Below are 14,376 nucleotides of genomic sequence, written 5' to 3' on the forward strand. Positions count from 1 at the left end.
GGCGAGAAGCCTGACACGTTGTGAGGATTGCAACCAATGGAAATCATGGAACAATCTTTGTATAAACGGCTGCACAGGAAATGAATTTATTTCATTAAAATTGCCCCTTAACCACAATGAAGCTGAAAGAATCAATCATCTTTGTCTCTTGGAGACTTCCAGTGGACTATCTCTGAGATCTAGAGCAGCTAGTTTACAAAAGAGGTGTGTGGTGGAGGCAGATATGAGAGTTAGCAGTATTGAACCACAAGAGTTGATAAGCTCACAAACTCCTAGGGAACATCACACGAAAAGAAATAAAGCAGACTTGGAAAGACTGGCCAGAGAAAGGAGGGGAAAAAAAATCATGCTAGGAGGGAGTGAATAAGAAAAGGAACAGAGAGCCAACAAAGGGCAGGCCTTAACCATGAGAATCTGATGGAGAATCCAACTGCACACTTGCTGTATCTGAAACCACACATTGAGTACTGCTGGAGAAAACGGCCCTACACTGCAGCCCAAGGTCACTATTAAGGGGGCCTTCAATACCAGGAAGCCATCCTACTACAGTTCCTTGTTTAGCTTCCTTTCCTAGTCTTCACAGTTGCTATTTCATATTATATCAATGGACTCAAGCATAACAACAATTGTGAGGATGGCACAGAACTGGTGTTTCATTCTGTTGTACACAGGGTCTGACTCAATGACACCTAACAACAAGAAACCATATCCTCTAACTCATCCTTTATTTCTAAGAAATGCCCCCTTCTTCTGCTTCAGAGAAATGCCTTGATTTACCACCATAGAACCTATGCTTTCATTTGTACAAACCTATTTGCCTTTTTGGAGTCCTGGTATGGCACTGTGGGATAAAGCACTGGACCACAAGATCAGTTTGAGCCACACGACAGGCAGTTCAAACTCACCAGATGCTCCTTGAAAACCCTATAGAAGGTTGCTATGAGTTGGAACTGACTCCACGGCACTTAACAACAACATCTGCCTATTTTGGAAGGAGTTCTGGTAAGTATATCAGTGGTTAAGTGCTAGGCTAATAACTGAAAGGTCAGCAGTTGGAACCCACCAACAGCTCTGCAGGAGAGAGATGGGCAATCTGGTTCTGTAAAGATTACAGTTTGGGAAATGCTATGGAACAGTTTTACTTCATCCTACAGGGTCACTATGAGGGTAAAATCAACTTGATGGCACATGGCAATAGCATCCGCCTTTTCCAAGTCCCTGGGTAGTGCAAACTGTCAATACACTCAAGCTGTTAAGAAAGAAAGAAAGGTTTGGCAATTTACTTTTTATAAAATGAACCACTGAAAACCCTATGGTGAGCTGTTTTACCTTGACATACACAGGGTCATCACGAGTTAGAGCTGATTCTATGGAAATTGGTTATTCCCCTTTCCTACTGTCCAGCTTCTTGTCTAGGGCTTCCTCTGTTCCAACATTCCCCAGGAATTCTCAAGGACCATCTGTCCGAATTATTCCCTCCCTCATTTCCTTAACTTCCATATCTGCCACTCTACTATCTCGAAAAGTAAGCCCCACCATTATCCTTAGCCCTTCTTCCAGCTTCCCCTGTTAGCTCATTTTTCTAATCCACAACCACCTGGCCAATCCATCTCATTGCGGGTTTTCCTCTTTTTCTCTGATCCTCCATCTTATCAAACATGATATATCCTTCTCCAGTGACTGTTCTCTCCGGACAATACGTCCAAAGTATGAGAGATGAAGTTTGGCCATCTTGGCCTCCAAGGAGCACTCTGGCTACACTTCTTCCAAAATGGATCTATTGGTTCTTTTGGCAGCCCATGGCACTTTTAGTATTCTCCTCCAATACCATAACTCAAAGGCATCAATTCTTCTACGGTCTTCCTTATTCACTGTCCAGCTTTTGCATGCATATGAGGTTACTGAAAATACCATGACTTGGGTCAGGTGCACCTTAGTCCTCAAGCTGATATTTTCAACACTTTAAAAAGGTCTTGTGCAGCATATTTCCCTAATGCAATACATTGTCTGATCTCTTGACTGCTGCTTCCATGAGTATTGACAGTTGAGCCAAGAAGAATGAAGTCCTTGACAACTTCAATCTTTTCTCCATTGATAAGAATGTTGTTTATTGGTCCAGTGGTGAGAATTTTTGTTTTCCTTACATTGAGATGTAATACACACCGAAGGCTGTGCTCTTTGATCTTCATCAGTAAATGTTTTAAGTCCTCTTCACTTTCAGCAAGCAAGGTTGTATCATCTACATATCGCAGGTTGTTAATGTGTCCTCCAATCCTGATGCCACATTTTTCTTCATAGAACCCAGCTTCTCATATTATTTGCTTAGCATACAGGTTGAATAAGTATGGTGAAAGAATACAACCTTGTCGCACACCTTTCCCAGTTTTAAAACATTCAGTGTTTCCATGTTCAGTTCGAACAACTGCTTCTTGGTCCACTTTTACATATAGATCTTAAAGTCCCTCAAGAGCTGCCCTTGCTAGCTTCTCTAGCTTTATTTCTTGCCACTCTCTCAGTCTTGTACTCTAAGATTCAGCCACACTGAACTAGATTTAGTTCAACAAATGCCCCATTCTTCTGCACAACTTTTCTCTCTAGCCAGAACATGTACCAAGTCTTGGCCCCAGTCCAACTATCTATATTTTCACTTCTTCATATCACTTCTCCTTGGAAGCCTTCCTTGATCACCTTTGTTTCACTTAAGTGCCTAGCGTTAAAAGCTACTACGGCACTTGGCACTTCATCTTCAATGGTAATCATTATAATGTATCTGTACCCACTGCTATCAATTCTGACGCATAGCAACCCCAAAGGACAGATCGAAATGCCTGGTAGGGTTTCTAAGGCTGTAAATATGGAGGAGAACTGTCACACATTATCTGGTGGAGTGGGTGATGGGTTCAAACCACCAACCTTTTGGTTAGCAGCCCACTGCTTAACTGCTGTACCACCAGGGACTTTGATATGTCTGAATTCAATACTAAATTCGACATGTCTCATCCAATGTGCTGTTAGTAAGGTAAGGGTTTAGTAAAATTATGAAGGGCTTCCAAGACCAAATTATACATATCAAGTATATTCTGTCAAATTTCAAATTTACCTGAAGGTAAAAGGATCCAGTAGCAGTTTCTACAAAGAGGGATCTGATTTGACTGTAAACATCATATGGGCAGGTACCATCTTCATCTTGTTTACCACTGTATTCAAAGCACCTAGCATTTACCAGGCACTCAAATAATCATTAAATACACAGATAAGAGACATCCTGAGAAAGGGTTAAAAGATGTAAGGGCTATTTGGATTTGGATATGAAGGAGAGACAGTTGATGCTGCAAACCTCTCCAGTTTGGGTGATGTTGTTGTTAAGTACTGATGAGTCAGTTCCGACTCATGGTGACCCTGTATAGGGTTTCCGTGGAGTGGCTGGTGGGTTTGAACTGCTGAACTTGTGTTTTGTAGTCCAGTGTTGAACCTACAGCCTCACACCAAGAGGGAGGCTATTTTAACATAAGTGAAAAACATATGGGGCAGAACAGAATCCTGAAGAAACAAGTGTTTATTTGGAGATGCACCCAGACTATCAGGTGGATGTGCCTACTTGGCACATGGGTTGGGAAAGCAGATAAAGATCTAGGAATGGTGACCACTCAGGTAGTCACTGATGACTAAAATAATATAAAGTTCTCCAGGAGTGATGAAATAGAACAAGAATAGAAACCTAGAAGAAGAAAACATTTAAAGTATAAGGCAAAAGAAAGGAAAGGAGTAGAAAGCAATGGTCAGAGAAAGAATGGTGAAGATGGGGCACACTGTTAAAGTCAAGGAGGAGTAACTGAAGAGTTTGGGTGAGGTCACAGCAGTGTCCAATGCAGAGGAGAGTCACATATAATGGAGATGATGCCTAGATGGTCCAGGGTGACCATACTGGCGGTGACTCAGTGGTGACTACGGAACAAGTAGACTGTTAAATGTTAAGGAAGAGTAAGCAATGGACCAGTGTTTTCCAAGAAGTTTGGTAGGGGTGGAAAAGAGGATGACTGGGAAGAACCTAGAAAGAGATTAATGGTGAAGTGTGCGAGTCCAGCCCATACCACCAGGGCAGTGGAGACAACGCAGCTTACAAATAAAACACAGACACAAATTAGGGATTAAGGGAGATCGCAAGACTCATGACCTCTAGGATCAAGAGCTCAGCAGAACTCATGACCTCTAGGACCAAGAGCCCTGAGACATGGCGGTACTCCGTATTTATTAGCCTCCAGCCTTTACATCTCCCCAGGATGCCATACATCACTGACATTAAAGGGGTCTTTTGACATTATATAGATTAAAGAAATGTTCTTAGGGGAGAGAAAAACAAGACCATAATTCAAGGATGCATGAGTAGGTTTCGAGAGAGAACATTGCAGGGTACCGGTTATCACATCTGGTCACTGTGTACCAATCTGGCTTTCCATCATGGCAGAGCAATAAAGGAGCAGCTTTCTGCTTCCTTATGCTGTAGCGCAGACGTGACTCCCTTCCTCCAGCGTCTGTCCTTGTTAGTCTCCAACAGTAAAGAGAAGTTTTTTAGTTTTTTTTTTACTTTTCTTTCTTTGTGATGATAGGCGAATACAATTATTACTGATGAAAAAGGAATTAGTTTTAAAGAAGGGAAAGACACATCCTTCTCTTGAGTCAAAAATGGAAGGTACTCTCTCTCTAATAGGTATAAATCCTGAAGACAGAGATTATCGTTATATTTTTTACCACTGTACCCACAGCATCTAGCAAAGAATCAGATACTCATTGACACATAAAGGTACTCAAATATTCAGTGACTGAATACATAAATGAATGATTCCTTTTAAGAAAACTACTCTAGCTAAAGTGCATAGGATGGACTGGATTAGGAAATGACCCAATGAAGCAGCCTAGAAACAGAAAGCTTAACAGGAGTGATGCTGTTATTGTTAGCGTCCATTGAGTCAGGTTTCAACTCTTGTGTGACCCACGGCCTCACAGGGTTTCCTAGGCTGAAATTGATGGGAGTTGATAACCTGATATGCGTGGGTTGTAACCACTATTCTTTTGGTTACAAGCTGAGTATGTGCCGTTGTGTTGGTTCCAACCCAGAGCGAACCAAGAGCTGCTAGTGGGTTGACCTTGTGGTAGGAATTCAAAGAGAGATCACTGGAGGTTATGAACTTATAGTGACCCATCTCCCTGGTTGAGAAGTGTGAGAGTGGATTTACCCAGGACTGCAAATAGGGACTGAAGAAATGGTCAGTTTTGGTTAGGTATATTCCTAAATTCATTTTCCATCTGTTCAAGCTGAGAAGGAAGAAATGGGATGTGGTGTCCAAGAGATGAGCAGTATAGCAGAGCTACATGGGGACGAAGAACAAGCTCAGTGGTAAAAAGGAGGAGAACGTATATTTCTCCTTGTCTCATCACTCAGCCTCCTAACTCTGTAAGCTTTTTAAGCATATTCAAAATCGTATTAATATCTAGGGCCCTGCCCAGAAGAGGTGATTGCATGACTGAGTAAAGGAATCAGGGCCTTATGTGACTTGTCATCTTCACATTTTTAAATATTTGGAAAAAATTTATTTTCAAAAAGGATAATAGTTAGTAACATGGAATAATTATACGAAATGAAACGCATTCATGCTCATTTGTTTACATACTGTTTATGGCTGCTTTTGTGCTACAATGGCAGAGCTATGAGTGTAGTATAAAGGGATCAGTCCAGTGTGGTCTGAAAGAAATATTTGTGTATATGTGTGATGGTGGTATGGTTCCAGGCACATAGGACTAGCCTCAAACAGAAAAGTACAGTTATTTTCCCCTGTAACTTTATAGTTGCACACAAAATATAACTTGGTCATAGCCAATAACTTGGAATTTGAACACAAGAACACTGAAACCATACACTGTATTGTTAGGACAGTCACACTCTACCCCCATCTCCAGTTCTTACCTCCCAGCTTTTTGTTGTTGGCTCACTGAAGAAGTTGTCAATCATATTCAGTTCTTCCTTTTCCACCACCACAAAACCTTGCTCTTTGGCATCTTTCCCATAGACATCAGGAGACCACTGAACAAAGAATGTGTATAAATGGTCCACTCTGAAAAACATGTAGTAAAAGAAGTTAACACCAATTCTGTTTTCCTGGAAGACACTTGTGGGGACATTGGTACACACAGGAGTCTTTTTCCTGCTTGGTTCACCTGTTTTGCTAATTAGGAAATTTCTCGCTGTGAAGACCACCTCCATGAGTTGCCTTCCAAACACTGCAACTGGATCAATTAATAAAACCAATAGTCCCCAAGCAAGGAGGAGCTTTTAAAATAATCTTTCAATCTTAGGCAAAGAGATGGGATATACATCTGAAAAATATAATGAAATATTTATTTTTCAGATTTATATCCCATCTCTTTGCCTAAAAACTAATTGTTTTTGTTTTGTTTTTCCCTAATTGGATTTCATTTATCAAATCTTCATTTATCACTTGTACTCAAAGTGAAACAAATTGAACTGAGACTTTGGCTGAGAACAAAGATAAATAATACTCCAATGGACCTTTATGTAGACTACTGTACTAGTATAATTTTAATAAAACAATTTGATAACTAGAAAGTGTCAGGAATAATACTAGTTATTACTTTAATATTAGAAATCAATATTTTAATATTGATTTTAATATTACGTAATTTTATTGACATAGTATTTGTAGTTGGCTTCCAATTTCTCTGTTGTCTTATACATAGTCGATACAGTAAAGTGCCGAAGTATCTCTCACGGCTTAATCAACAGATGGCTAGGTTCCTGAGCAGACAATAGGAACTCTTAATTCCACGCCTCAATTACATCCCCTCTGATCATAAGCCTCAACTCCTTTGATCTTAAATTCCACACCTGTAACCACTGCAGTGGGGGTAGGGGGTGGGTTGGGATTAAATGATTCCAAAGGTCCCTTCTAATTTCAAAACTAACATATAAAAACAAACACACATATACAGTTTTCTGATCCTTATATTAAGAGCCAAGACATAATTGCTTTTCATATCTAACACTACATAATATCATTTACCACGTTGTTAGTTTTTGTAGTGACTTATAATGGCTACATTTCATTCAATAAACCATAATTAGCTTGTATCTTATATTGTCAGTATATTTAGGCTATTTCATTTCTTTGATTGTACTAATGCTGCAATGTCTAAACCTTACTGTCTAGGCCTTTCATCTTCATGTGAAATATTATCTCAAGGGTAGTTCCTAGAAAATAAATTACTAGGCCAATGGGAATGACTTTATAGCTCATGATTTATCCTGCCAAACTGCTTCTGAAAGGCTGGTTAGTTTACTCTGCATTGCAGAGTCTTAGTTTCATCAGAACTTTGCATATCCTTTTTTCCTCTTTAAATCAGTGAGTTTAATGGAGGCAAGTTTTATCTGACTCAATTTGCATTTCATGAGTGTCAAAGGATTGACTATTTTTCAACCAGTTACTTGTGATTGTGTGAATTAGTTATCTGTGATTGTGAAGTCAGTATTTTTCTTTTCAGTCTGTGGGAGACTTATGTAATATCTTGATAATCCACCATGATCAAATGTATTTCTAAATTGGTGTTTCTCATTTTATATGAACTATCTTTCCTCGACTTGATGGCACTTAACAACAACAACAACAACATCTTTCCTCCTATACTACAAAATTACTAATTTTCATATACTTTTAAGGTATAGTTCCTTTGTGATTTCTCCAACCCTTCAAAACATGGGAAGTTATCACCCCAGAGAAGGTGCAGATTAGTGTGCATACTACACAACCATTTCTATCAAAATATGTACTCATATACATATGTATATATGTGGACTCCTGGTGTGGCGCAGTATGATCAACACTGGACTGGGAACCATAGAGTTGGGAGTTAAAATCCACCAGCTGTTCTTCAAAAACCCTCTATGGTGTCAATATGAGTTGGATCTGACTCGATGGCACGTAACAACAACTTGTATGTATATAATATACATATGCTATTGTTTTATATATATGTGCAAAATACTATTATTGCATATAGAGTACTCTGAAAGGTTACAAAGATATTGGTTAAAATTATTACTTCTGGGAAACAGATTTGGGTGGAAGACTTATTTTACATTGTATATTGGTACCAACTCGATGGCACCTAACAACAACAACAATATTTTTATTTAATTATTTTGATTTTGGAGTACATCATACAGTCATATGGTTCAAATACAAACCATAATTTTAAAAAGCACTTGTCTTTTTCTCACTATATCCCTGTCTACCCCATTTTGTGTCCACCTCTGTAGATGTCTGTGACTACTTTTTTTAGTTTCTTGTGTGAATTTTAGTGCTTTTATTAAATGTAGATATAAATATGTATGCATAGATATTCTCTCGGTCATTTCTTCTGTAAGCAGCAGAATACTATTCTCTTACTTTTTTCACTTAACAATATATTTTGAATATCTTTTCACGTCACAACTTCCTCATTCTTTCTTTTACACAGTACTTCCTTATGTGGATTCTGCAGTTTCTATAATCATCTTGTATAGATGGACACTTGGCTCATTTCCAAAACATTGTTATACAAACAATGTATGCAAATTACTTTGGATATGAGTCATTTCACAAGTGAACAGAAATATACAAAGGATAGATTCTCAGAAGTGGGACTGCATTGTTGAAGGATCAATTCACTTACAGTACTGATATGTAATACTATATTGCTCTTTATAGTGGTTATATAATTTTTGACCTTCCACCAGCAATATATATACTTTTTTGGACATGTACTATTTTTACTATGTAGTATGAAAGTTTCTATTAAAGACAGATTAATCTAGAAAATAAGAAATAAAGCACCACTCCAGAGAAGTTTGATAAACCGAATTCTAATTCTTCTAGTTTTTTTTTTTTAATGTTTTATTGTGAATTGTGTGATAGTTTATATGGGAGAACATTAGCTTTACATTCATCCTATCAATTCATTGCCATGGTTACAATCCCCTCCATGAATCATCAACCAACCAAAGGGTATACCCTGCAAGCCTGTCCCCGCAGTCTAGTTGTTTTTAATACTTAAAAACTTATTCCATATTCCATTTATTTTGGAACTGAGTTGAAACTAAATATGCTTCACCCTAATTTAGATAAAGGAAACACTGTTTACATGTGTATCTACAATGAATACATGTCATTGGCATCAATGACTTCCTAATTACTTGTTGAATGGTTGATTTGTCTACCATTCATCTGTCAGTATGTTACAACTGTGGTGGCTTGTGTGTTGCTGTGATGCTGAAAACGATGCCACCATTATTTCAAATACCAGTAGGGTTACTGAACTGTGGTGTTTTTTTTAAAATCTATAAACATGCTTCACTGCATTAAGTAAAAATAAATTCCCACATGAACACATCCATATGATGAAGAAACAATGATAAAATCGAGTCCCAAACTATCCTTAAGCTAAAAATACTGGAGATGTTATATCATAAATATACAAATCCATCACCAATTTTCTATTTAATGGTTAAATATTAGATATATACTTAATAACATAACGAACAAAACAAAATGTCTGCGGACAGTGCTATAATCTAGTTTACAATGGAAGTCCAGTAATTATAATAAATAGAAGTAAATATTTTTAAAGGCAACACAAAATTTTCATCTCCATATATTAATAGATTACCTTGAAAACAGGGAAGAACGAATTATTAAAATTAAAAATATACCTGGTAAGTTTGATGGTGTCTGAATTGTGTTTTTGAAGTAGAATAGCTAAAATGAAGGGAAGAATGGTGAAGTAAAAGAGGTGAACAGAACATTTCAAATGGTGGCATAAGAAAACAAAGTCAACCAATATGATAAAATGTGCAAAGACCTGGAATTAGCAACCAAAAGTGAAAAACACACTCAGCATTTCTGAAGCTAGAAGAACTGAGGGAAAATTCAAGTCTCAGGTTGCAGTATCAAAGGATTCTATGGGTAAAATATTACATAATGCAGGAAGCATCAAAAGAAGATGGAAGGAATGCACAGAATCATTGTACCAAAAGAACTGGTGTGGCACTGTAGGTTAATATGTCAGACTGCAAAGCCGCCTGAACTGCCAGGTTGGCGGTTCAAGCTCACCAGCACTTAACAACAACACATGATCAAGAACTGATGGTATTGAAGGAAGAAGCCCATGCTGTACTGAAGGAATATGCAAAAAACAAGGCTCCAAGAATTGCTGAAATTCCAATTGAAATCAGTTTTAACACACAGATGCAGTGCTGGAGTAGCTGACTAGTCTATGCCAAGAAATTTGAACAACAGCTACCTGGCCAGTCAGTCAACTGGAAGACGTCTATATTCCTATCTATTTCAAAGAAGGTTCAATAATTGCTCAAATTATTGAACAATATCATTAATATAACAAGCATGTAAAATTCTGAAGGTAATTAAATCTTCACAAAATTACATCAAAAGGGTATTTCCAGAAACTTAAGCTATATTCAGAAAAGGAAGTGAAACAAGGAGTATCACTGTTGACGTCAGACAGATCTTAGCTGAAAGTAGTGAGTATCAGAAAGAGGTTGCCTGAATTTCCCTGACTCCACAAAAGCATCTGACTGTGTAGATCATAACATATTATGAATACTGTGAAGAATGGGAATTCCATAATATTTGTGCTCATGAGGAACCTGTACACAGACCAAGAGGCAGTCATTTGAACAGAACAAAGGGATATGGCATGGTTTAAAATCCGAAGAGTTGTGTATCAGAGTTGTATCATTTCACCATACTTATTCAATTTGTATGCTGAGCAAATAACCCGAGAAGCTTCATTATATGAAGAACATGGTGAGGGGTCAGTGTTCAGGATCATAATCTCAGGGGACACTATATTAACTGGAATAACAGTCCACAAAGGTAATGTTGTACATCCTATTTTAGTGAGTAGTGACTGAGATCTTAAAACATGAGAGACCATCAAAGGGGCAACTACTGGTCTCTCCTTGTCTGGAGGAAGATAAGAGTAATGAAAACTAAAGACACATGGAAACAATCAGTCTAACGGATTAATGGAACATGTCGACATTAATTTACAGATATGAGAAGAACTAGAGAGTGCCTGGCTACCATGACCAACTGCTCTGAAAGGGATCACATAAGAAGGTCCTGGATAGAATGGGAAAATACATGGAATAAAATTATTAAAAAGACTTGACTTACTGGTCAAATAGGGACTAATAGAACCCCTAGACTATGATTCTGGGTCACCTTTTGGGTCTGGAACTGAATTCAACTGTTGCTTAATTTTCAGTGAAGCAACAGATAGGTACATAGGGGGCCACCACCACTAGTGAGGAACACACAGCACAGGAATGGTCAACTATTCAAGATCAAAAGGGCAGCATTTACCCAAGGATAAAATTCAGAACCACAGGAAGGAAATAGGATAAGTGATGTTACATTGAGGGATTGTAATCATTGAGATGAAACAGAGATGATTTATTGAATGTAAAACTGATGATATGCTCTGTAAACCTTTTGTTCAACTCACAATAAAAAGGTTAACAAAAAAGAACTTGGCATCAAGATTGAAGGAAGACTGATTCACAACCTATGATAAGGAGATGACACAATTTTAGATGCTGGAAGAGGACAGAATTGAAAGCACTCACTGAAGGTCAACAGCTATAACTTTCAGTATGGATTACATGCCAACATAAAGAAAACACACTTCTCTTAACTGGTCCAATAAGCAACATCATGATAAATGGAGAAAAGACTGAAGTTGTCAAGGATTTAATTTTTACTTGGGTCCACAATCAATTTCCGTGAAAGCAGCATTCAGAAACTATGTATTATATTGGGTAAATCTTCTGCAAAGGATCCCTTCAAAGTGTTAAAAAGCAAAGATATCACTTTGATGACTAAGGTCCACCTGACCCAATCACCTCATATGTATGCAAAGCTGGACAAAGAATAAGGAAGAACAATGAAGAATATTAAATATACCATGAACTTCCAGAAGAATTAAAGCATCTGTATTGGAAGTAGTACAGCAAGAATGTTCTTTAGAAGCAAGGATGGTAAGACTTTGGACATGTCACTAGCAAGGAACAGTCCTCGAAGAAAGCTGTCAAAGCTTGGAAAAGTATAAGGTCGGTGAAAAAGGAAGACCCTCAGTGTGATGGATTGACAATGGGATCAAACATGGTGAGGATGGTGTAGAAACAGGAAGTATTTTGTTCTGTTGTACCTAGGGTTATTTTGAATCAGAACCAACACGATGGAACTAACAACCTAAGAGCTGACTTGTGAGAAAGAGAAAAGCAGGACAGGTACTGGGAGCTAGCCTAGCAGTATTGGCAGGCCTGGCACTGACAGCTAGGACCTGATATTCTTCTGCTGAACATAGATAATTTCATAGAAAATCAAAATCAGACAAGGCCACTCTGTGCCCATGATTGATGCTAACGAAAACAAAACCACTATGCAATCACATGTAAGCAAAGAAAAAAATCAACAATGTCTAACAACAAAAATGACCCAGTATCTCCATAACATAGCTCATAAGAAAGACTACTGCATCGACTATGGCTAGTCTCTTGAATTTTCCCTCCTTTTTGATAAGATGTATTATGATACACAGTCATAGAATTACCCTTGCTCCCTACAGCATCCAATTTAGAACAAATCCTTGCTTCCTATCACAAACTTATATTCTGTAATTCCTTTCTCTTACTGACATGGCCCATGGGTATGCCTGCTTGTATTCTCTTGCATTGCAACAAGTAAATCCAACTTATTTAACTCTGTGTTTTTATGGGCTTCTCTAGTTGAAGGCCATTGCTTCCTTCAATACAAGTCGGTTTGTATTGCAAGGTTGGTGGTTCAAACTCACCAGCTGCTTGCTCCTTGGATATCTTATACAGGGCTATGAGTTGGAACTGACTTGACGGCACTTAACAACATGCATCTATCTACTATGTGCCAGTCACCCTGTCCCCCTTAACTGCACACCTTTTGGAATGTTAAGAGTTGGCAAGGAAATTGGAAATCATTTAGTTCAACCAGTTCTCCTTATAGATAGATAATGGGGCTCTGAATTCAACAATTAACATTATGTGTTGTTGCTAAGTGCCATCAAGTCAGTTCTGACTCATAGTGACCCTGTATAGGGTTTCCAAGGAACAGCTGGTGGGTTTGAACCACGAACCTTGTGGTTAGCAGTGAAGTGCTTCTACAGCACCACATCAGTGTTATGGTGGTATTCTGTTGAGTCATTTCTGACTCATAGTGACCCTGTATAGGATTGCTGTGGCTGTAAACTTCATGGGAGAAAAAAGTCTCATCTTTTTCCTGTTGTGTGGCTGGTAGACTCAAATTGCTGATCATGTGATTAGTAGTCCGCCGAGTAACTCACTCTTCTACCAGGGTTCCTTCACATTAGTGTCATGTTGTTGTTGTTAGTGCCATTGAGTCGGTACCTATTCACAGCGATCCTTTGAACAACAGAATGAAACACTGTCTGGTACTGCATCAACCTCACAATGTTGTTACACTTGAGACCATTGTTGCTGCCACTGTGTCAATTTATCTTATTGGGGGTCTTCCTCTTTTTCATTTGTTGTTGTTTTGTTAAGAGCCCTTGAGTCAGTTCCGACCCATAGCGAACTTCCTGTATAGGATATCCGAGGAGTGGCTGGTGAGCTTGAACTGCCAACTACGCAGTTCAAACCTGCTTAGCTGTTAGCACATTAAATCACAGTGCCACACCAAGACTCCTCCACTTTTCCAAAGCAAGGACTAAATCCCAGGTCCTTTTTTCCACACTACTTAAGAGGACTAAGTCCTCCAGAGTTAACTTCCCAGTTACTGAACATACACATTTTTTTTCACTTTCTGGATCCAATTTCATGATGGACTATTCCTCTGTTCTCTGACATTTGTCTGTGACTGATTTTTCCACTGGCTGGGGCAGGTAGGGTAGCAGCTCTCTCTACTTTCCCATACCCTGGGCTCTGTCTCTTTAATCACAGAGAAAGGTGTCAGGAAAGCATGCACACTGAGTGACAAAGCAAGCCTTCTGAGAGGTGCTCAGAGCTAGTGCTGCTCCATATCCCTACGTGAGACTGCAAGGATGAGGCCTGGGCTGGAGAGAAGACTACATTTCTTCTTAGATAGTACAAGAAGATGAAAATTGTGAAAACAGTTTACTCAACAAAACAATAAAATTAAGTGAAGTTTTAAGTGAGAGACGCTATCCTAACAATTACCAGTTGCTTTAATTTCAGGTGACAAAGACATTATATTGTTTGGGGAAGACCATCTGGAAAGTCTTTTTTATTGTGAA

General features: G+C 38.5%; 1 protein-coding gene across 3 annotated transcripts in view; it reads right to left on the reverse strand.

Annotated features, from left to right (window-relative positions):
* The window catches only part of NCOA7 (nuclear receptor coactivator 7), a 245,799-nt gene that overhangs the window by 15,057 nt on the left and 216,366 nt on the right, over positions 1 to 14,376 (reverse strand). For all 3 annotated transcript variants that reach the window (XM_006834687.1, XM_006834686.1, XM_006834688.1), the window contains one exon: positions 5,963 to 6,110. In XM_006834687.1, coding sequence (XP_006834750.1) covers positions 5,963 to 6,110 — 148 coding nt within the window. The remainder of the gene's footprint in view (positions 1 to 5,962; positions 6,111 to 14,376) is intronic.

The sequence above is a fragment of the Chrysochloris asiatica genome, unplaced genomic scaffold (genome assembly GCF_000296735.1).
Source record: "Chrysochloris asiatica unplaced genomic scaffold, ChrAsi1.0 scaffold00013, whole genome shotgun sequence".
In the NCBI taxonomy this organism is placed as follows: domain Eukaryota; kingdom Metazoa; phylum Chordata; class Mammalia; order Afrosoricida; family Chrysochloridae; genus Chrysochloris; species Chrysochloris asiatica.